At 33.5% G+C, this 24,569-nt stretch overlaps 1 protein-coding gene across 6 annotated transcripts in view; it reads right to left on the bottom strand.

The window, feature by feature from the left end:
• ZNF148 (zinc finger protein 148) overlaps positions 1-24,569 on the bottom strand; it is a 113,724-nt gene that overhangs the window by 57,280 nt on the left and 31,875 nt on the right. For 5 of the 6 annotated variants that reach the window (XM_026495338.4, XM_026495339.4, XM_026495340.4 and 2 more), the window contains 2 exons: positions 17,777-17,912; positions 7,817-8,165 (listed from right to left, as the gene is read on the bottom strand). In XM_026495338.4, the coding sequence (XP_026351123.1) occupies positions 7,817-8,149 (333 nt within the window). In that variant the 5' untranslated portion in view covers positions 8,150-8,165; positions 17,777-17,912. The remainder of the gene's footprint in view (positions 1-7,816; positions 8,166-17,776; positions 17,913-24,569) is intronic. The other variant, XM_026495346.4, reaches the window with a different exon arrangement.

The following is a 24,569-nucleotide window of genomic DNA, read 5'->3' as shown; positions in this document are numbered from 1 at the left end:
TGGCTAATGAGACTTAAGAACTGAAAAATTTTATCTCATTTTAATTCAAGTTTCTAACACATTAGAAAACAAAGTTCTAATGAGTAAATTGTAGACATTCAAAAGGTGGCCTGGAGATTGCTGCTGAAAATGTAGGGCCATTGAGTTTGGGTGCCTGATTTAGAATAAGGTTAAGATAAACTCTGAAAATTAGCAGTTATCACAAATGAAGAACTTTTACTTCAACTGTCACAAAACACTAGAGAGTTGACATAGGCTATAGAACCTAAACTCTTATTAACAATCTAAGAAAACTCAAAACTCAACTTTAGTTTTTAGTTAACAAAAGAAGTCAATATGAAATAAAGTTCTGTGTGGCTTCCAAATGAATGAGCAAATAAAAGAAGAAAATCATTAATATGCTCAATATGTATTTTTAAAAATTTTTAGCACACAATCTAAAAAGGATAAAAGGCCTGGTAACTTAAGTTTTCTTACTTCTGAGGACGTGGATCATATTACATAGATAGATATGGAGATAATTATAGATAGAAGTAGGTGTACATATATACATATAAATGTATGTAATTATATACATATGTATATTCTCTGGGTTTGTCCACTGACAGGCCTGGAAGCAGCTATACGTCAACAGCAATGAGCAGTACATTAGGCACCCAGATCTTGCCTTCTAAACGCCATTCTCCACTAAAATGAACTAGGGCTCCTTAGAGAAATGGCTGATTCCAGGGGTGAGGCAGGAAACACACAAGATAGGCCTAAAACATCTTGTGACAGAAGCCAAGGATGTGCTAAAAAGTTTGATGGGACATGCCAAAAGAACACAGAAGTCAGCATGAAGAGGATCCAATTGGCCAAATCTTAAATCAAGCATTAAAACAATCATAGTAGTAGATTTTAACCCAGTTAATAAAACTCCCAAGCCCATACTCATATAAGTAAATAAATTAAAAAGTGTAGTGAGGAATGAGATTAACTTTACAGTGACAAAACCTGCCAGACATCACCTTAATCAACTTATCAAAGTGAACCATCAGAATGGGGCAAAAAGAAATCATGAGCCACCTATCAGAGTGCAATGCAGAGAAGACACAGCATCACTTTTTGTGATAACCCTCTCAAAGATAGTAACTTAAGTACCATTAAGAGGAAAAATCAGATAAATTGAGAAACATTCTACAAAAATAAATGGTTGATAATCTTCAAGTATTATGATCATAAAATTTTAAAGTGAGGAACTAACACAAACTAAAGAGACGTGTCAATTAATGCAATATGTGGTTTTCAGCTGGATCTTTTTACAAAGAAATTTTAACTGTTGGAAGACAAGTAGATCAGTAAAGGATGTAAGTGTTGAAGATCAATCCAAAATATATAAAGAACTTATAAAACTCAATACTGAAAAAACAAATAATCCAATCAAAAAATGGGCAGAAGACATGAACAGACATTTCTCCAAAGACATACAGATGGCCAAGAGACACATGAAAAGATATTCAGCATCACTTACCACAAAGGAAATACAAATCAAAATTACAATAAGTTACTACACCTCATACCGATCAGAATGGCTAAAACCAACAACTCAAGGAACAACAGGTGCTGGGGAGGATGTGGAGGAAAAGGAACACTCATGAACTAGTGGTGGGAATGCAAACTGGTATAACCACTGTGGAAAACAGTATGGAAGTTCCTCAAAAAGTTAAAAATAGAACTACCCTATGATCCAGCAATCACACTACTGGGTATTTACCTGAAGAATATAAAAGCACTAATTCAAAGGGATATATGCCCTCCTATGTTTGTTGCAGCATTATTTACAATAGCCGATATACGGATGCAGCCCATAAATGTCCATCAATTGATGAGTGGATAAAGAAGATGTAGCATACATACATGATGGAATACGATTCAGCCATAAAAAACAATGAAATCTTGCTGTTTGCAACAAATGGATGATTCCGAAGAGTATAATGCTAAGCAAAATAACTCAGAGAAAGACAAACATCATATGATTTCACTCATATGTGGAATTAAAGACACAAAACAAATGAGCAAAGGGGGAAAAAAGGAGACAAATCAAGAAACAGACTCTTAATTATAGATGGTTACCAGAGGGCAGAGGGGTAGAAGAACGGGTTAAATAAATTATGGGGATTTAGGAGTATACTTTAATGAGCACCAGGTGATGTATGAAATTGCTGAATCACTATACCATATAACCAAAACTAATATTAACTATGTTAGTTAACTAACTGGAATTAAAATAAAAACTTAACAACAAAGTGTGAAAGACCATAACCAGGCCAACTTGACCTAACTGACATTTATAAAATAACCCACTCCGTAACTTCCAAAATACACATTCTTTTCAAGAGAATATATAAAACACTGACCAACTAACCATATACTGAACCGTAAAACAAGTATCAATGAATTTAAAGACTGAAATCTTACACTGTACATTCTCTGACCACAGTAGTTAAGCATCAGTGACAAAAAGATACCTGGAAAACTTCGAAACATTAGAAGTTAAGCAAAAAACTTCTAATTAATTCATGGGTCAAAATGAAATCACAAAGGAAGTTAAGAGAAGTTTACAGCTCCAAATGCTTATATCAAAAATGAAGAATAGCCTGAAACAGTCATCTAGCCTCCCACTTTAAAAGCTAGGAAAAGAAGAGCAAATTAAAAACAAAGTAAGTAGAAGGAAGGAAATAAGGAAATAATAAAGATGAGTTAAAGTTGAAATGCATAACAGTAACAATAAAATCAAAACCTGATTCTTTGAAGAGACCAATAAAATTGATAATCCTCTATCCAGACTAATCAAGAAAAGGACAAACTACCACTATCAGAAATGAGAAAGAAAAAAATCATTATAGATCCTTAAACAATAAAAGAAATTTAAAAACTATGAAAAATTCTGTTCAATTAAATAAGAAGAAATGGACAAATTCCTTGAAAAATATAACTTACCAAAATGGATTCAAGAAAAAAATTTTAAAATCTGAGAAACTGTAAATATGTTTTAAAATTGAACTTGGAATTTAAAACTTCTCACAACGAAAATTCTGTCCCAGATTAGCTTTAGTAGCGAAGCCTATCAAATATGTAAGTAGAGGTGTACAAACCTTACACAAACTCTCAGAAAATGCAGTAGGAAATACTTCTTAACCCATTTATGAGGCCAGTACACCTAAAACAGATATTGTAAGAAAACTAATATCCCTCATAAATATACACTTAAAAATTTTAAAAAGTTAGTAAACTGAATCCAGCGATGTATAGAAAGGATGACACATCATGAACAAGTGCAGTTTATCCCAGGAATAAAAGCATGGTTTAATACTTGAAAATCAATCAACATCATTCACCATACTAATAAGGAGAAAAAAATCATGATCACTTAATAGACATAGAAAAAGGATTTGAAAGTACAAATTCATTTATTTAAAAAAGTCTCAGCGAACTAGAGAAAATTTCTTCACCATAATAAAGATCATCTGTAAAACATCTACAGCTAAAGTAATTCTTTATAGTGAAAAACTAAATGCAGTCCCCTAAAGATCAGGAACAAGGTAAAGATGTCTACTCTTACCACCTCTATTCATCATTGTACTGTAGGCCCCAGTCAATACAGTTAAGACAAGAAAAAGAAGAGATATATACTGCGGGGCAGCAGCAGGGGGAGGGTTATATACTGGAAAGGAAAATGTAAAATGCATGAACGATATGATCAGACAATATGTGAATAAACTTAAGGAATCAACAAAAAAACTACTAGAACTTATATGTACATATAACAGTCACAGGATACATGGTCAATATAAAAAGAACCAACTACATTTCTAAATACTAGTCATGAACAATTAATTAAGCATTGAAATTTTTCAAAATACCATTTACAATTGCATACAAAACACGAAGCACTTAGGGATAAATTTAACAAGATATTTCCAATAACTCTACACCAAAAAGAACAAAGCTAAGATAAACTGTAGAAAACCTACACAAACATAGCAATATACCATGTTCATGGACTGGAAGGCACTATTGTTTAGGTGTTGATTTCTATCAAGTCAATATGTAGAATCAATGTAATCCCAATAAAAACCCAGCTGGTTCTTGTTATAGAAACTGAAAGGCTGATTCTGTATTTTATATGAAAATACAAAAAACCTCAAATGGTCACAACAGTCTTTCAAGAAAAATAACAAAATAAGAAGACCATACTACCTGACTTCAAGATTTACTAAACAAGATTCAGCAATCAAGACACTGTAATACTGACGCAAAGACAGACACTAGCTCAATCAAATAAAATGAAAACCCAAGAGAAATAGCTTAACTTACATAAAGAAGTACCCAAAAGAAGTGAAAAAAGACTTGTACAACAATGTTCATAGCTCATAGCAGGTTTATCCATAAAGGTTGAAAACTGAAGATAACATGACCATAAGAGGGGAAATGAATAAACAAATTTTAGGACAATAACACAATAGAATATTAATCAACAATAAAAAGGAATGAACTAGTTACAGATACAATCAACCAATATGGATAAACCAAAAACACTGTGCTGAGCAAAAGAAGCCAGACACAAGAGTTACATGATTCTATTTACATCAAGTTCTCAAGGGGATTGATCAGGAAGAAACACACAGAAACCTCCTAGGATGACAGAAATATTCTGTATCTTGATGGGTTGTGGGTTATACAAGTCTATGCAGTTGTCCAAACTCTGAACTTTAAACTTAGCATCTGAGAGCATTTATATCAAACTTTTCCTCAATTAAAAAAAAAAAATATATATATATATATACACACGCACATGCACGAACGTTTTTTCACTCAAAAAATATTTGACTGCCTACTATAGGCCAAGTATTGAGAACACAAAGGTAGAAGGCAGGACCCGGAAAAGGGACCTTATAGTCTTGTAAGCAAAGAAATGCAAAATGTTAGTTATCATAGTGAAAATCAAATAAGAGAAATCTTTTCAGCTGAGAAGTAAAAACCAGCAGATTGCCAATCAAAGAATATTACAAGCATATACAACATATACAGAAGTAATGATAGAAAAAAATCACAGTGGAGCTGGGCAACTAAAGTAATTTAATATGCTTAAAGTATGAACGGGGGAGAGAAGCTGTTGAGCTACTGTCTAAGCGGTTGTTAGAAGAGATCTGACTATGACTATGCAGGCTCTTTCTGCCTCTGCAATAGGCTATATTTTAGCTGTTTAGCAACAGGAACCTCTGAAGAAGTTTTCATAGAGGAGTGAGAAATATAAATCTCATTCAGAAAGATCACTATGGAAACTACATGAAATATAGATTGGACCAGTCAATCTATATTTATAGGACAGTCAGTCCTATTAAAAAGGCTAATACAATCTATAGACCACTTCATCCATCAACAGGAAAACACACAATCTTCTCCAGCTCACATGCAGCACTCATAGACCACTTTCAGAGCCATGAAACACACCTTAACAAATGTGAAAAAACAGAAATTATACGATATATGCTCTCAGACCACAAGAGGATTATTCTGGAAACTAGTAACAGAAAAATAGCTGCAAAATCCCCAAACACTTGGGACATTAAACAACACACTTCCAAGTAATATGTGGATCAAAGAAGAAATCTGAGGAGAAATTAAAAGATACACTGAATTAAATGAAAATAAAACTATTATTTATCAAAATTTGTGGGATACAGTAAAAGTAGCACTTAGAAGGAAATTTATAGCATTGAATGCATATATTAGAAAAGAAGATCTAAAATTAATCATCTAATCTTCCCCCTTAGAAAACTAGAAAACAAAGGGCGCCTGGGTGGCTCAGTCCTTAAGCGTCTGCCTTCGGCTCAGGGCGTGATCCCAGCGTTCTGGGATGGAGCTCCACATCAGGCTCCTCTGCTGGGGGCCTGCTTCTTCCTCTCCCACTCCCCCTGCTTGTGTTCCCTCTCTCGCTTGCTGTCTCTGTCAAATAAATAAATAAAATCTTAAAAAAAAAAAAAAGAAAAGAAAACTAGAAAACAAGAGCAAATTATTCCAAAATAACATAAGAAATCATAAAAATTAGAACAGAAATCAGTGAAATTGAAAACTAGAAATCAACAGAGAAAAATCAAGAGCTGACTCTTAAAATAGCAATAAAATCAGTAAGTCTCTACTGGGGTCTGGAGAAAAACAGGGAATTGTTGTTCAATAGGTATAGAGATTCAGTTTTGAAAGACGGAACAGTTCTAGAAACCTGCTGAACAACAATGGACAATTAACAACAATTAAAAGGATAATAAAGGAATATTATGAACAACTTTAGGCCCACAAATTTGATAATCTAGATGAAACGGGACCAACTCCTTAAAAGACACAATCTGTAAAAACTCATACAAAAGAAATAAACAATCTGAACAGGCCTACATCGATTAAAGAACTTGAGTCAGTAATTAATAACCTTCCAAAAAATAAAGTACCAGGCCAAATGTACTCACTGGTCAATTTTATCATACATTTATGGAAGAAATTATACCAGTTCTCTACAATCTCTTCCAGAAGTCAGAAGAGAGGAATACTCCTAGATCATTCTATGAGACCAGGATTACTCTAATATCAAAATCAGATATGAAGGTATTACAAGAAAACCAGACCAATATATACCATGAACATAGATACAAAAGTCCTCAACAACTTATTGGCAAACTGAATCCAACAATATATTATAAGAATTATACACCACAACCGAGCGGGCTGTATTACAGGTATATAAGGGTGGTTCACCATTCAAAAATCAATTAATATAATCCATCACATGAACAGGCTAAAAAAAGATAAGGCTATTGCAACAGGCTAGGTAAAAGCTGGTCAGCTCATGTATTAGAACACAACTATAACTATTATTCATTCATTCACACGATGTGCCAACCCCTGGGATACAATGGAACATAAGACAAAATTCATGCTCTCAAAGAGCCTACAATCAGAGAGACAGACACTGAACAAGTAACCACAAGTTCCTATTGTAGGAACTCAACCTGGACTAAACAGAAGGGGAAGGCTGAGAATGATGAATCACTAACTAGATTAAAAAAACAGGGATGGGGTATGGCTGAAGGGAATACTATAAGCAGGATGTATGAAAGTTCTGAAGCAAAAGAAAAAGCACAGTATATTAGATACACTGAAAGAAATCCAGGTTTAATATCACAGAAAGAATAGAAAAGGATTACATTATGGTTATGATTTTGCTGGTCATCAGGTAAAAATAAAAACATAAGGCAGAAAAGTTACGGGTGCCTACAAAAGAATACTTTACGTGATTAAACCATGACAGCTAAGATAATGGGAAAAACTAAAGAGCTGATACACCTTTTAAAAAGATAATGAAAAAAATACAGACAGGAATTGCCAAGTTACAGTACTTGAAGGGAAATACCTTCAAGTGTCTGATCTTTTTCTAGTCATGCTCAGGATTCAATCTTTCTACTCTTCAAGGAAACCCAGAAGTTAAAACAAAAATCTTTAAAATTTAAGCACTTAAAATTTAATACACAGTAATCCTGACAGAGAAATAAATTTTATCCTGGAAAAGGTAAGTTTCTAAAATGTATATAATACAAAAACTTAATTTTGCTTTTTCAAATATAATTTGTCAACATTTAGCATATCTATTCAAGAATACCCATTTGAACTATTAAGCCTTTAAACATTTTCTGAAATTTCCTCAATGACTTGAAGAATTACTTAACACAAAATTAATTATATTTCTAACTATAAGTTATATTAATCTTATAAAGGAATTACTTACAGGGACATTAAGTGCATACTGTAGTCCTTGAGGAAGTCTTTCATGTGTTTCCATCTGCTCTTCATCATTTTTTACTGTCTCCTCATGGACCATGAGTTCATCATGTGATATCATATCCTGTTGTCTCATTTCACTTTCTTGTAACACTTCATCTGCAGCAAGGATCTCCTGGTGAGGCATACTCCGGTCTTGAAGTACCGACTCCTGCAGTTCCCCAGACACGGTAGACTGGCCAGACACTCCACCCATTACAACCATTGCCCTGGAAGACTGCATTTCGTCTATGCCGCCACATTTAAGAAATAATCCTTCCAGTTTGTCGTCAATGTTCATGCTTAAGTATAACTGCCTAGAAAGACCAAGTTTGGCAACAAAGCATAATAAATTAGTTTTATATGTCTACTTGATACTTTTTAAAATTTCAATTATGAAAGGTACACGCTTTAACAGAAAAATTTTATTCATGTAATTCATTATCATCTCCAATTTAAAAATTACGAAGATAAGTTTCCAAAGGTTGGTAGAGTAAAATACAAATTTTCATTTTTGATATTAAGGCATAAAATCTTAACCTATTTCATTATGAAAAATGAGTATGACATAAAGCAAACCAGGGGAAACTATTTGTAACAAAGGATTTGTATCTTTTAATATATTAAAATGTCTTAAAAATAAAAAAGGTGCATTCATTAAGAAATAAATTGACAAACCACTATCAGGCAAATCACTATATACATAAAATATATAAAATAATAGCCACTTACAGTAGTAATCAAAGAAATGAGAATTAAAACAGAGCTACCATATTTCATCCACCAAACTGGTATGACTCTTAAAAAAAAAAAATTCCAATGCTGAGGTAGGTTAAAAAAAAAAAAAAGAAAGAAAGAAAGAAAGACATTTACTAACAGGAGGAAAATAAATTAGCTCGATTATTTTCAAAAGTAATCTGGTACTATGTATCAAAAGCCATAAAAATGCACATATTCTTTGAACTGGTGATTATACTTTAAGAAACCTATCCCAGTGAAACAAAATGCATAGAAAGTTATATATGAAAAGTCACTATAGTAATGTTTACATTGGCAAAAAAATGGAAATACACTATGTATTCCACAAAACGAAACTAGTTAAAATATATTCACACATTTTTAAACCATACGACGACCGTACACTCAGTAAATTTACTAAAAATCCCTGAACTGAACACTGAAAATGGGTGGATTTTATTATATGTAAATTATATCTCACAGTTTTTCTTAAAAATAAAATCAGAATAATGGCTACCTTTGGGGGGGTTGCTGATAGCAGGTAGGAAATGGGGGGGGTGTCTGGGTGCTGGCAATATTTTTTATTGAGTTGAATGCTGACTGCACAGGTGTACTCTGTAAAATTTTCAAGTTGTACATCTGTAATATGTGTATGTTTCTGTCAGTTATTATACTTTAATAAAAAGTTAAGTCTGTTGAAGCTCAAAAAAGAATGTATACAGAAATAAAAATATTCTTGAAAAATATTTGAAAATGTAAGGGAATATTCCAATATATTAATGGAAATGTGTGTGTGTTTGAATGTACACAGATTTCTAAAATGCTAACAATACTAACATTACCACTGGGTGGTAAAATTGTCATAAGTTTTTTCCATATTTATATTTATCTCTAATTTGAAAACTTACTGTAATAAAATTTTATATTTTACACAGTTTTAAATTTGTTAAAATGAAATAAAAGTGAAACTTCTGTTACTAATATCTTAATAGCACATGATTAAATTTAATGGGTCATAAGAACTACACACTATCAAATAATTACATTACCTTATTTACTCCATTATTATAGAAAAGACAGGCAATATTTAATCTGCCCTTCTAACTTTGGTTGTTATAAATTCAAATTTCACTGTGTTACTCTAGGAACTAACATAACAATCATGAAATCCAAAGAAATTTCATCCAAAGAGGGAGAAATCACTGGTACAAAGTTTGTTTTTCAAAATCGATTTCTACTGTCAGACTGTGTAAAATTAACACACATACCCTACCCAAAGGGAACGGTCCACAAGTAGTAAATGCATTAACTATGTTTCAGTTTGATTACCTCTTTCCTGAATCAATCAGGTAGGTAATGGTTACTACCTTGATCATAGCTTTCAGAGGTAAAATAAATGATCAGTTACATTCAAACACACTACTGAAATTTAAATACTCTTTCATTTACTAAGGTTATCATTTACTGAGAAACTTGTACTTAAATGAACAGCTCAAAAAAACACATAAACAGCAAAGTTAAAAAACACAAAAAATATAAATCACACTTGCTAATCTTATCCTCCCTGGTACCAGGTATTATCAGTCTAGAATACATGAAGCAAAGGACCCAGAATCTGATTTTACTTTTTAAAATCTTTAAGTAGCAAACTTGGGTCAAGCCCCATGTCTGGGTCCCTGCTTAGCAGAGTCTGCTTCTCCGTCTGCCCCTCCCCCTGCTCCTGCTTGCTTACGCACTCCCTCTCTCCCTCTAATAAATAAATAAAATCTTTTTTAAAAAATCTATAGGACAAAAATTTTAAATAAATAACCAAATAACTGTTCTCTTCTAATATTCTATTTATCACATTTCTTAGAAAATAAACTATCGCACAAGTAAATGAAACCTGAAATCTTGGCTAAAATTTGCTTATTCTGGCCATTTCTTTGGAGGTTCATACCAAATCAATTATATTCTTCTAATCTACTGTATTCTTGAAGAATGTGGAAAGCCCCTATTTTAAAAGGGAATTATGTATACACAAAGCCACTCTTTATTGCAATTCTTCATTGCTGCTACAGCTGCTACTGTCACATCGTTATTAAAAACAAAACACAAAAAACTGGGGAGCTTTTAAAGAACATGGGAAATGTAGAAGTAGTCATTAAAAGATCAACTTAAAGAAACTCACCTACAACAGAATTCAGTTTAAAGAAAAAGTAGCCGAAGTTGAAGCTAACTTGTTAACCTGACACAAGGTCTACATTTCCCTAAGGCAATGGTCCCCAACTCCACTGTTTTTTATCATGCACCTCATCACTTTTTAAAAATTGAGCATATCTCTGGGGCGCCTGGGTGGCACAGCGGTTAAGCATCTGCCTTCGGCTCAGGGCGTGATCCCGGCGTTCTGGGATCGAGCCCCACATCAGGCTCCTCCGCTATGAGCCTGCTTCTTCCTCTCCCACTCCCCCTGCTTGTGTTCCCTCTCTCGCTGGCTGTCTCCCTCTCTGTCAAATGAATGGATGGAATCTTAAAAAAAAAAAAAAAAAAAAAATTGAGCATATCCCAATTATATGCATCCTATTTAAAACTATACCCCTAAAATACTGTTAACATGAAATGTACATATGAAAACAAATATTAAAATATAATTTTTTAACAACCTTATCCCTAACATGAGGCTAAAACAGTAAGTACTGAGGAAGTCAAAGTACTTTGGGGATAGAGACTAATTTGGAAAAAAGGTAGGCTTACATTAGGTGACAGGGTGAGGAACTTGGAACAGGAAGATACCACACCTCAATATAGAGGGAGTAAATGGAAAAGGAAGTGGAAAGACTAAATGGAAGACAAATATGACCTCTTCAAAAATTTGCTTGAAAACAGGCCATAGACACAGAAAAAGGAATCTCTCTTCCTTTTTTACATATGGTTTCTTATTCCTATGACCCCAAATTAAGCCATACATTCTGAGTTATTGGCTAGCCGAGAAACTGTTTTGAGACAGCTTCCCTGAAATACCAGAAAATACTAAGATACAGATTTCAGTATCAGGGAACACAGCTCTGACAAGGGTTTAAAGCAAGCCTTGGAAATACCAAAATGAAAACTGCATACAACCCTTGACCCAGCAACCTCACTGCTAAGAATACACACAATCCTATAAAGTAATTCATCAAAATTAACTAAGGATGTATGTACAAGGATGTCTGGTGCAACCCTTTAATGGGAAAAGACTGGAAACAACCTAAGCATCCACTGATAGAAAACTTGTTCAATTAATTATGACTCAACCATATAATGGACTACGCACAGTCATTAAAAGGAATGAGGCTGCTGTATGTGCCAGGTGAAAAGTTCTCCGAACCACATGACGTGAAAAAAATCAAGGAGAAGATATGTAGACAAAGTGAGCCATACTTGTATCATACATCTCAACTAGTAACTGGGTAGAGTAAGCTGGACAGGAAAGTACACAAGGTTCTCAAACAATAAAGTTAACAATAAAGCCTATAGTAAAAGGAAAAAGGACAAAGCTACAAGAAAAATGATAAGGAAAGACCATTTTTTATTGTCCTTAAAGCTCTCTTAACATGAACTTTCATCTTTACCTTTCCCCCTTCTAACTTCTGCATGGTCTCAGTCAAAGCTGTCATGTGCTTCACTGCACATTCAACGGCCCAAATACAACAAAAGGTCCTGTGCTCAAAAGTTAACACAGGCTACTTCCCTTCTCTAATTTCAGTTATTTCCAAGGAGGATCAGCCAGGAGTAAAGAAAGGAAACTGATGTAATCGATCCACATTAAAATATGAATAGTTAAATGTCTCTTCCTGCTAACCTGTCAAGAAGCCAACTAATGCTTTTTGACCCAAACATCTATACAATTAATGGAAATTCAGGTGCTAGGGATATTACACACAGCAGAGAGGAAGAAAGAAATAATACTTCCTTTAAATCATGTCACTTACATGAAAACCTGCTCTGGAAGAAAAAAATAAATAAACAATTAATTTGTGTTCCCAGGAGCCTCTGTCCAACTGGGGGAAAAAGAAGGGCTAGGTGGACTAATAAGCAACCAGTCACCCTGAGCTCCTTGTGATGACACATTCTTTTGTAAGGGACCATGGGGAGCTGACAAAGAGTATAAAACATCACAGCTGTTAAGAGCCAAGACAAGATGGACAATGATGTCCTACAGCTAATTCAGCTAAAGGGACAGCCCTCTTTCTTCTGAAGTTTAGAGTTACCCAGAAAAGAGATCATTAAACACTAGACCACAGCAAAAGAGAGGAAAGAAGGAAGAGGCCAACCCACCTTAGGCCAATTTCTCCTAAATCTCCCTTTAGCAGATTACTTCAAACTGTATTCTTTTCCCCCTTCCAAGTTTTATTCTTCCCTCATCTCCATCTCTCTGTCAAAAAAGCTGACAGGTACAGCAACAGAGATATTTAGCCGGCCACAATACAGTTTCCTGCTCCATTCAATGACCCCTCTCCCACACACTCCTTACCATCCTTTCCTACTGAAAAAGGTTTGGTTCAGCTGTGTAAAAGTAATTCAAATTGTGGCCAATTAGGTAACCCCTAGTCATTTAAGCCTAATGGCAATGCTCTACTCAAAGAGAACAGAAATTATTAGCCATCACTTTCTCCTGTCTTCCAGAAGGGACAGCTGACTCTCCTTGTCATCACCTTCTAATTTAATGCTTCTAATCAACTGTGTGCAAGCAATTAAAAAGTAAGCTTTATAGATTTATAAGATGAAATGGAGTAAATAAGCTTTGAGTCAGGGTTTTCAATAAGGAATTAAACACATGGCTTTTTATACAAGCATTTGTGATAATTATTTCTAAGCTGAGGGGACTGGGCTTGCTTTCAGAAGACAAAGTTAACAGAAGCGTAACATATGGACAAGCTGGCCACTACTACTCATTTTTAATCAACTCTGCAAGGCACTTGAAGTGCCTACTGATTTTTTTAAGGGAGTTCTATGCAATTAATAAGGAAAATATCTTTCCAAATTTATTAATAGGTTTGGGTCTATATTATAAAGTTCAAAGATTATCATAACCTGGAGAGGAAGGACAACTAGTATGTATTGAGGATCTACTAGCTGTAGGACACTGTGCTGGGCACATTTATATATATCACTTAACACGTACAGTAACACTCAAGACAGTAACAGTATATCCTCCATTTAACAGACAAAGACACTGGGGTTTACTCCAAGTCATAGCTAGGAGGTACACTAGGATTTCAAAACAGGCTTAGCTGGTTTAGTGCACTTTTTGTCTCACTATACTAACCTTCCCATCTTGAAAAAGGCTCTGAACACATTAAGAACTCGCAGAACTCCTCCTCTTCTCACTCACCTACTCTGAGGCCACTCTGTCACCACTGCTTGGCTTGGTAAAGCAATCCAAGTCTTCCTAGCTGGCTACTCCCACCACAGGGTACCACAAGAGAACTCTGTGACACAAAATCACTTTTTCTCCTTTGGAAGGAATGGATACTTCCTACATTTGCTATTTTCCCACTTCCATCTATTACTCACACCTTAGTAAATTTCTCCTGTCATTCTTTTTTCATAGGTTTACATATAACCATCTTGATCCTTCCACTCTTTCTTCAAACCTTTACCAAGATACTTCAGGAGGCTCTTTTCCTCTTTTACCTCACCATTTTCACGTGGAAATCAAACAAAATAATCCTAAATATGGCTGATAAATATAGGAGTGGTTCTAAAGATATACCTGAATCAAAGAAAAGAGGGTTGTAGATTTTAAGGTGAAAACAGATTTGGAAGACTTCTGACGTAATTCTCTAAAAATTTTTGAAAGCAACTAGTTCCCCTTCAGAATGTACACAAATATTCATCTGCCACTTTATCACCTTTAATTAATCTTGTATTCAAACTTTATGAAAGAAATATTTCTCACTTAAAGATACTGCTTTTCTGTTTTATTTATTTAGTTTGGTTGTATGTTATTTTCCACCAACTTTTACTGAACAATGTAGAGCTTCCAACATTATGAGTCAAAACAGATTACAGTGGGCAAGCTTAGGAATTAAACATCATTCTTTTCTATAAAAAGAATAATTTCCAACTCAAAATATTCTCCCAAATCAACAACACCCTGTCTTGTACCAGAACCCATTCAACCTATAAACCTCACTTATAGGCAGAAGAAAAGTACTCAAGGAACCTATTCCGAAACAGAAAAGCTAGGTTTTACAAATTAGTTCTGACCCAAAGCATTTTCAGCAAACTCCTTGTTGTCTGGAGGATGCCAGTTATGTTAATTTGACATTAACATTGCTAACCCATGTACCAGTCAGTGAAAAATTACACCTTAAAAAATATCAGCATTGGAAACACAAATATCAATCAGCCTCAAGATCAACTGGTTAGATAAAGCAAACCATGATCAATATGGAATTAACAACTTGCCACTGGTCGTTCTTAAGAAGTTTCCTATTCTCTTTCTTCCTTCAAAAGAATAGTTTTGCCTATGCAAAAAAGGCTTCATCTCTAATTTAAAAACAAAGTCTACTTCTTGTCTAAGCATATTCTACAGTCAGAAACCCCTTCAGATATACCTTTGTATAACTACCATTTTGCATTTATGAAGTATATCTTGTAAACTACACTCCTTGATGATTTTTAAGTTACTACCAGTTCAAAACATTCTAACAGGACCATCATTTATAATAATGGCAAGTGGACAAAAAGTTTTTCTGATTAGTGCTAGCAACAATTAAATACATTAAATAAGAGAAAGTATAGGCTAAGACCCATCATTTTATACAATATAACAAGAAAAACCTCTGACCCTTTTTTGACCACAGAAAAATAATTTGTAAATATTTAAGTCAAAATTAACATCGCCCCTCAAACAAAGCAGATTCTAAGCATATTCTGTATTCCAAATATTCATCACCGAAGTCTTCTAAAACAGTGTAACAACAAAATAGTTGTATTTAAAAATATTAAAACATCAAATTTTTGGCAACTCATACTGTTTAAGAAACAGCTGTAATTTATCTTGAAGAAGGGGGGGGGGATAAAAAAGGTCCAAACAAAAAAGAACCCTACATTCTGCTGGATCTAGCTGTTTCATCTATCACATCTCATGCCAATATCAACAATTCAAACATTAATGTTAAAAATACTTATTCTGTCAGGAAACTATGAATTTTCTACAGCCTTGTATAATAAAAGGAGTATCGATAGCACTTCTTAAAACAAACTTCCCTATATACTATGAACATTAAACACCTAAGTTATTTTTAATATGTACTACATAGTAACCAAAACTTGTTTCAAAACAGAGAGGTGCTAACTATTAATATCAACATTTTTTTAAACTTAGATAAATGCTCTCACTTTAACAATACAAACCCTATTTGTTAAATACAGAACTAAGGATGCATTTTCACTTTCAATACCAAAAACACCTATAATGTCTTACACTATTCAGTAATAAACTTAAGTCAACAGGACTACTATAAATGTTGTATGCACGTACATAAATTTATCAAAACTGTTGTATCTCAAGTCTCTTAAAAAGGGTACCAAGGTTAAAATATGTTGACATAAAATATGGTGGAAAATTGACAACTAGCTTCAACCCTTTAATAAATTCTATATTAGAATATATAATATTTGATACTTGTTTCAAAATACAGTATTTACAACAGGACAAGAACCGTAAAATACAATGTATGACAACACATTTTTCATCTAAAAACAACTATTTGAAATGTATGTCTTTGAGAATAAGTTGTTTGATATTATCTAAACATTTATATTAACAGACTCTTTAGAATTAGAAGCAGCTAGTTACAGATCATTTGGCTCTATGTGTATCTGGAAAGATCCTCCTATCCAAGGTCCCCACCCCCTTGTTTTAGACTCTAAAATAATAAACAAATCATTTCACCCTCAAGACAGCGAAACAAAATAAGGAATTATCTCAAGTCAATTTTAACTTTTAATACCTTATTCCATCTTATGACATCAAGACCAGCAGTGTTTAGTTAAAAAAAAAAAAAAGAAAAAACAAGCATGACTAGTCACAAAACTTGAACTGTCTCAGAATGCAAATGAGCACAATTTCCAAAGTATATCCCAGGCCAAGAGTTAATGTCTTAGATAATAAAAATTTTATTTTAATGTTAATCCAAACTAGACAAATGGAAAGTAAATCTGACACAAATCCTATTGTAACAGACAACAAATTTCCCCTCCTCCCCCCACCAATCTGTTCTCTCCTTCTTGCCTAATAATATAATATTAAGTGAGACACATGGCTACCTAAGTAAGACTCATTACCCAGCCTCCTTTACAGGGGCTTGTGGTCATGTGACAATGTTATAACGACTGGAATACTAGTAGAAATGATATATATAACTCCTCTTAAAGAGAAGGAAAATGTCTGTCCTTTTTCCTGTTGACAGATACAATGTTAACCATCAGGGACCACAAGAGACAAGCCACGTATTAAGAACAGCAGAGCAAGACAAAGACATCCAGGTCATGATGATTCTAGAGCCTCTATAAAATTTCAAGATTGTTCACATGGACTTTTCAAATAGATGTATTTCTACCTTTAAAGCCTGTGTCGCCATGGCCAAGTCTATATTTTAACTAGTATCTCTAATATAAATGATTAACGAATTATGACTGCTTCCTTTATTAGTGTAGGCAAACATACAGTATGTACAAATGTACAGTAACTGGTACGTTTTTCCATATTTTATAAATTATATGCCAAGCACCATTAAATTTGATTAACAGGTTTAACCAGTTTTCCCATGTATGAAAATAGTTTCCATGGAAATTCTGAAAAATTTAACATGGATTTGTATGTGTTAATGATAGGCAGGTGAAAAATACAATACCCAGCTGAAAAAAGGGTTAAAAGAGAAAACAACTTCCCACTTAAATTTCACTTAAGATTACATAATAAGCTACGCATATTTTTCTGGGCTAAACTAAAAATCTAAAATGGTATCATTACTCTTCAATTTTCTCCTAACACTCTTTTCTCAAGAAAAAAATTAAAATCCTAAGTTTCTAACAGATATAAGCATCAAAGCATAAACTACATTACAAAAATCAACATGAAATTCTATCACCCAAAAATGGTTTTATAGTTGAAAAAATTAATTTATTCATGATTATGAAAAACAAGTGTTGACGTTACCTGAGACTAAGGTAAAAATGAAGACTTCAAGGAAGGGAATGCTGTAGAGTTGAAAAAGAAATCATGGTTGAGTTTCTACCTTTCGTAAGCTTCAGAGACCCTCAACACCACCTTAATCACTTATGCCATCCAAGTCCTACAAAAAAAAAAAAAAAAAAAAAAAACAAGAAAGAAAGAAAAAGAAAAACATACAACAAAATACATTACTTATGAAGGGAAAAAATACTGTACAAATACGACATGGAAAAACTGGTATGAATAATGAAGTGATCATTCTTTGTAAATAGGAAGCTAAGCCTGAATGACCAGTACAATGACCTGCTTTTAAGTCTGAAACCACGAAGATAAAATAGTGGTAAGTAGTAACTGTGAAATAACCTTGACCTTATAAAAACTAATTTGCCTAGGGGCACCTGGGTCGTTCAGTCGGATAAGTGGCCAACTCTTGATTTTGGCTCAGGTCATGATCTTGGGATCCTGGAATTGAGCCCTGTATCAGGCTCCACACTCAGTGAGGAGTCTGCTTCTCTCCCTCTGCCTCTTCCGCCACTCACACACACACCCACACTCTCTCGCTCTCTAAATTAAATCTTCTTTAAAATTTTTAAAAAAGAATAATTTGCCTAAATCTGGAGTCTACAGATTTAGAGATATGTGATGCTGAGGGAAATTTAGAGGGTTACCGACCTAAAAACCTAGAAAAGAGAAAGCAAAGATTAAGAAACCACTTAATAGTACTATTCATATCTGCTTTGCAAAGTCTATGAAGTGAAGAAGCAAACACCATACCAGGCCTTACAAATAACAAATAGAACTAGTCATACAGAATATGTATTTATTAACAAAAGAAACAATTACAGTTGTAAAATCCTGTTAAATACTTAGATATAGAAACATAATCAGCCAGGTCACCCTTGACAGAAAAAGCTGACAATAAGATGAGTATAATCAACCATCAATCACAGGAAGATGGTATACCATATCCAAAAAATAAAAATAAAAATGAAAAACATAAGCTATATACAATAAATGTGACAGTATTTCTGAGCAAAGTAACAGACTCAAAAGTTTACAGAATTCTCTACCATAAGTCATTAAAAATATTAGATTCCTGGGGCACCTGGGTGACTCAGTGGGTTAAGCATCCAACTCTTGATTTTGGCTCAGGTCATGATCTCAGGGTCATGGGATCAAGCCCCATGTCAGGCTCCATGCTTAGAGCAGAGTCTGTTTGTTCCTCTCCCTCTGCTCCTTCCCCCGCTCGTGCTCGCTCTCCCTTTCTCTCAAATAAGGCCTAGTTTGCAACAATAAATTACAAGATTACAAAAAAATGAAAAATGTGACCTAAATGTTAACAAAAAATAGCAGTCATTAGTTTGTACAGTATCCCCAGATGTTGGTTGAAGCAAACAAGATTTCAAAACATCTATTACAGATATGTGAAAAGAATGCATATAAATTTTAATTACGAAAAAAAATCAACAAATAAGAGATTCTCAAGAAATGTACAGAAATTACATAACAGAGCCACACTGGAAACTGAAACTGAAGAGTACAGTAACTAAAACAAACTATTTACTAGAAGGGCTCAGTGACAGATTCAAAATGGCAGAAAATCAATGACCTTCAAGACTATCTACTGAAATTATCCAATCTAAAGAACAGAGAGAAAATAAGTTGATGAAAATTGAACAGAGCCTTAGAGACCAATTTATTAACACTTCTGGAGTCCCAAAAGGAGAGGACAGAAAGGACAGGAAAAAAATTAATAAAATACCAGCCAAAACTTCCCATATTTTATTTTAGTAAAAAGAAATCAAATATACAGGTCTTAGGAATTCAATGATAAATACAGCATTTATCATTTATCCAGTAGGATAAATACAAAAAGACCCACACCTAGACACATCATAGTCAAACTGATGAAAGCAAACACAAAGAGAAAATGGAAGCAAAAAGAGAAAAACCACTCAGCATGTGCAGGGAACCAACAACATGATTAACAGCTGACTTTCAATCAGAAACAATAGAGGTCAGAAGACAGTGGAATGACATATTCAAAGTGCTGAAAGACAAAAGCTGTCAACCAAGAAAGCAACAGAATTATTCTCCAATAATGAAGGCATAATAAAGAGTATCTCAGACAAAAAGGCTTAGAGACTTTTTTGCTACCAAACCTGCCTAACAAGAAATATCAAAGGAAGTCCATCAAGCTTTCAGCTTTCAGGAAAAGACAACAGGTTCAAATAGACAGGAAAAAAAGAAGAGCACCAGAAACTAAAGGACTCTATAAATACATTTTTGTTGTTTCTTCTCTCAACATCTTTAAAAAACACAAGAATGGGAGCACCTGGGTGACTGGGTCGTTAAGCATCTGCCTTCAGCTCAGGTCATGATCCCAGGGTCCTGGGATATGACTCAGGGTCCTGAGATCAAGCCCCACATTGGGCTCCCTGCTCAGTGTTAAGCCTGCTTCCCCCTCTCCCATTCCCCCCACTTGTGTTTCCTCTCTTGCTGTCTGTCAAATAAATAAATAAAATATTTAAAAATAAATAAATAACGTAAAAAAATAAAAAACATAAGAATTTATGAAGCAACAACTATAACATTTTATTGCCAGATCTACAGCATATATAAATGTAAAATATATACAATAACAGTGGCACGATAGAGGAGGGACCAAATGGAGCTATATTAGAGCAAAGTTTCTGTATTTTACTGATACTGGATTAAAGTTAATATTAAGGAGATTGTTAAATTCATAATGTAAACCCTATGGCAACCACAAAAAAAACTTCATATTTATATTTAATTAAAAAACGAATGGTATACTAAAAAACATTTAACATAAAAAAAGCACTAAAGGAGGCACAGAGGAACAATAATAGGAGACATAGAGAAAACAAATGGCAAGAGACAAATGTAAACACAGCCATGTCCATAATTAAATGTGAATGGTCTAAAAAGCCCAATGAAAAGGCAGAGGCTGTCAGATTGGACAAAAAAATAAAATTTAACTATATGCTGTCAACAAGAGACATACTTTACATTCAAGATTGTATAAAAGATGAGTGGGAAAGGATATACTACGGAAAACAGTAACCATAAGAGAGCTGGAATAATTATATTAATATTAGATGAAGCAGGCCTTAAAACAAATATTACTAAAAACTAAGAAAAATATTTCATAATGATAAAATATCAGTAAGTCAGGAAGATACTGTAATAATTAGAAATGCATATGCACCTAAAAACAGAGCAAACAGAGCCCCCAAAACAATGAAGCAATAACTAACATTACTGAAGAAACAGAAAATTCAACAACAGTTTGAAATTTCAATATTCCACTCTATATAACGGATAGAATAATTAGAAAATTAGCAAAGATACAGAAAACTTGAATCATACTACCAACCAACTAAACCTAACTGGCATATACAAAAAAGTCCATAAATAACAGAATACACACTGTTTTCAAGCACACATGGAACATTCTCCACGTCAGACCAAAATACTAGGCCACATAACAAGTCTCATAAATTTAAAAGGATTGAAGTCATACAAAAGATGTTCTCAAACCATAACCAAATTAAATTAGATATCAACTAAATTAGAAACTGGAAAATCCTCAAGTGTTCAGGAATTAAACTTCACACTTCTAATAATTTATCAAATAAGAAAAGAGAAAATAGAGAATATTTTAACTGAATGAAAACAAAAACAAATATATTAAAATTTGAAATGCAGCTAAAATAGTACTTAGAAGGAAGTTTATAACTTTATATATTGGGGAAAAAAGATTCTAAAGGCAATAACATAGGCCTCCGCTTAATTAAATGTAAAAAGAACAAACTAAACCCTAAAGCAAGCAGACAAAAGGGAATAATAAAGATTGGAGCAGAAATTAATGAAATACAAAAAAAAATTAGAGAAAAAGTTGGTTCTTTTAAAAAGATCAACAAAATTGACAAACTTTTAGGCAAACTAAGAACAAAGAGAAAAAAAGACAAACTACCAAAACACAGGAATGAAAGAGGGGATGGTAACAGTGACCCCATAAAAATTAAGAGTTCTACAACCGAAACTAATACAAGTTATATGTTAATTATACCTCAAAAATTTTTTAAGAATTATAAAGGAAGGAACAGTCTAACAAATCAATGCCAACAAATTACACAACTTTTATAAAATGGACAAATTCCTAAAAAGACATGTATTATCAAAACTGACCAAAGAGGAAATAGAAAAATCTGAATATAACAAATAAATTGAATTAGTATTTTTAGATTCCCCACAAAGAAAAGAACAGGGCTAAATGGCTTCACTGATGAATTCCATCAAATATTTAAAGAAGAACCACCAATCCTTCACAAACTCCTTCACAAAACAGAGGAAGATGGTACATTCTGCAACTCAATCCATGAAGCCAGTTACCCTGAAGTCAAAGACGTCATGTGAAAACTACTCAGCAATATCTACAATTATAAAATTAGATACAAAAATCCTTACAAAATATTAGCAACCTGAATCTAGCAATATTTAAAAAGGCCTATACACCATGACTAATTAGGATATATCCCATGAATGCAAACGTGGTTTAACATCTGAAAATCAAGTAAGGTAATACATTATATTATGCAAACACAGGACAAAAACCACATGGCTGTCTCAAGGGACACAGAAAAAAAGCATCTGACAAAATTCAATACCTATTCAAAATAAAAACTCTCAACAAATTAAGACTGGAAGAAAACTAATAAGCGAGTTCAGCAAGGCCACAAGAAACAAGTTCAGCAAGATCATAAAATATTAAATCAATAAATAAAAATCAATTTCATTTTTAAAGTGAAATGACAGCTTTGTATCACAACTTCCTACCAAAAATTTGAATTGATTCAAATTTTCTTTCTTATCCCTCAGTAGAGTTTCAAAATTTTCTTCAAGTAGCCTGCTCCCATGCACTTTGTATTTTTAGTTATTATGAATGTATACTTTTTCTTCCATAATATTAGTCCTAATGCCTATTGTTTATATAAAAAATATTTGTGTATATTAATTTTACAACCAGTTCCTTTACTGAATTCTCTCAATACTATCAGTATACAAAGAGGCAAGCAGATGAACTGAACAGAAGTGATTTCAGACACATGCCCTTCAAAAACATGGAAATTCAGTATATGATAAATGTGGCATTTCAAATACACAGAAAAGAAATGCATCATTCAGTAATTGGAATGGGGACAACCCGTTAACCAGCTGGAAAAAAAAAGTAAAGCTAGAGCTCTACATCTATTGTTTATACCAAATATATTCGACATACATCAAGATTTTAAGCAATTTAAACCATAAAAAGTAACAGAAAACCTGTATAACTCTTTTTCAAGTACCATAGTTCACTGAATCTAACACTACCAATCTTAAGATACAAGGCTATTTTATGGGTTACTAAGAAAGAAAATCATAATGTCAAACTATGACAAACTAGGGATTCATGTCATTTAGAGATGTGACAACAGAGAGAAAAAAGTGAGTCCTATAATCAATGCTGAAAAGCTTTTAAACTTTACACAGAAACCCCCCCCCCATTGCCAGCCATAAAGGAAAAGTTCGCTAAATTGAATCATAAAAAATTAAAACTTCTATAAAGGCAAAAACAAAATCAAAGGATAAGCAAAAAAATCAGTGAAAATAATTTGCCTAACAAATGGCTAGGGGCTCAGCACATGACCAAAGAGATCACTGAAAATATACATATGGCCAATAATAATGGAAAAATGCTCAAGCTAACTCATAATGAAATTCTGGAAAACAATACTAAACAACAAAATGTTGACAAATATTAAAAAGTTTGACACTAGCTAGCGTTGTCACAGAGATAGAGATTCCCATTTTCCTAGACTACCGATACTGGGATAATCTTTTAGTTAGGCAATTCATCTACCTAATTATTAAATGTACACACTCTTTGGCCCAACAATTTTTCCCTTAGGAATTTTTACTGCAGATCTATTTTATTTTGTTTTTTGTTTATTTGAGAGAGAGATCACACATGCATGGGAATTGGGGGGAGGGGAAGGGCAGAATGAGAGGGAGAGAATCTTAAGCAGACTCCACATGTGGAGCCCAATATAGAGTTCCATTCTCATGACCCTGAGATCATGACCTGAGCCAGAATCAACAGTCAGACACTTAACTAACTGACCCACCCAGGCACCTCTTATACTGCAGATATATTTTTAAATATATGCAAAGACATGCCCAAGATTATTCACCATATTACCACTTATTATAGAAAAAAAACTAAAACCCTAAATATTCATAAGTTAGTAGTTAATATAATTATGGTATATCCAAATACTGGAATACTACACAGAATGAAATGAGAAGGAATGATATGCAAAAGGACAGAGGTTAACAACAAAAAAGACAATGTTGCTAAATAATATGATGTGATCTCATTTGTGTAAAGAATATGTAAATACAGGTATACATATAAATGTCTGCATATATATAGAAAATGTCTGACAGGATACACACATACACACAAATGTCAACCATGAATAGGAATGCGAAGAGCCTTTTTTTTTTTCTTAACACCACTCTCTGCCTAAGTGTATATCCTCTTGCAATAAACCTGGATAAGGAATGAGAAATGCTGAACATGACAATTACCAGAAAATATGGGAAAAGAAGGAAATCTTAAAATATGGCCACTCTATTATTTTCACATCCTCATTTTTAAAGAATTCTCAAAACAAAATTTATGAAAAACTTTAGAATTTTTACGATCATT

The sequence above is a fragment of the Ursus arctos genome, unplaced genomic scaffold (assembly GCF_023065955.2).
Source record: "Ursus arctos isolate Adak ecotype North America unplaced genomic scaffold, UrsArc2.0 scaffold_4, whole genome shotgun sequence".
NCBI classification, from domain to species: domain Eukaryota; kingdom Metazoa; phylum Chordata; class Mammalia; order Carnivora; family Ursidae; genus Ursus; species Ursus arctos.
Note: the sequence above shows the minus strand (reverse complement) of the source record. Positions and strands in the feature narration are given on the sequence as shown.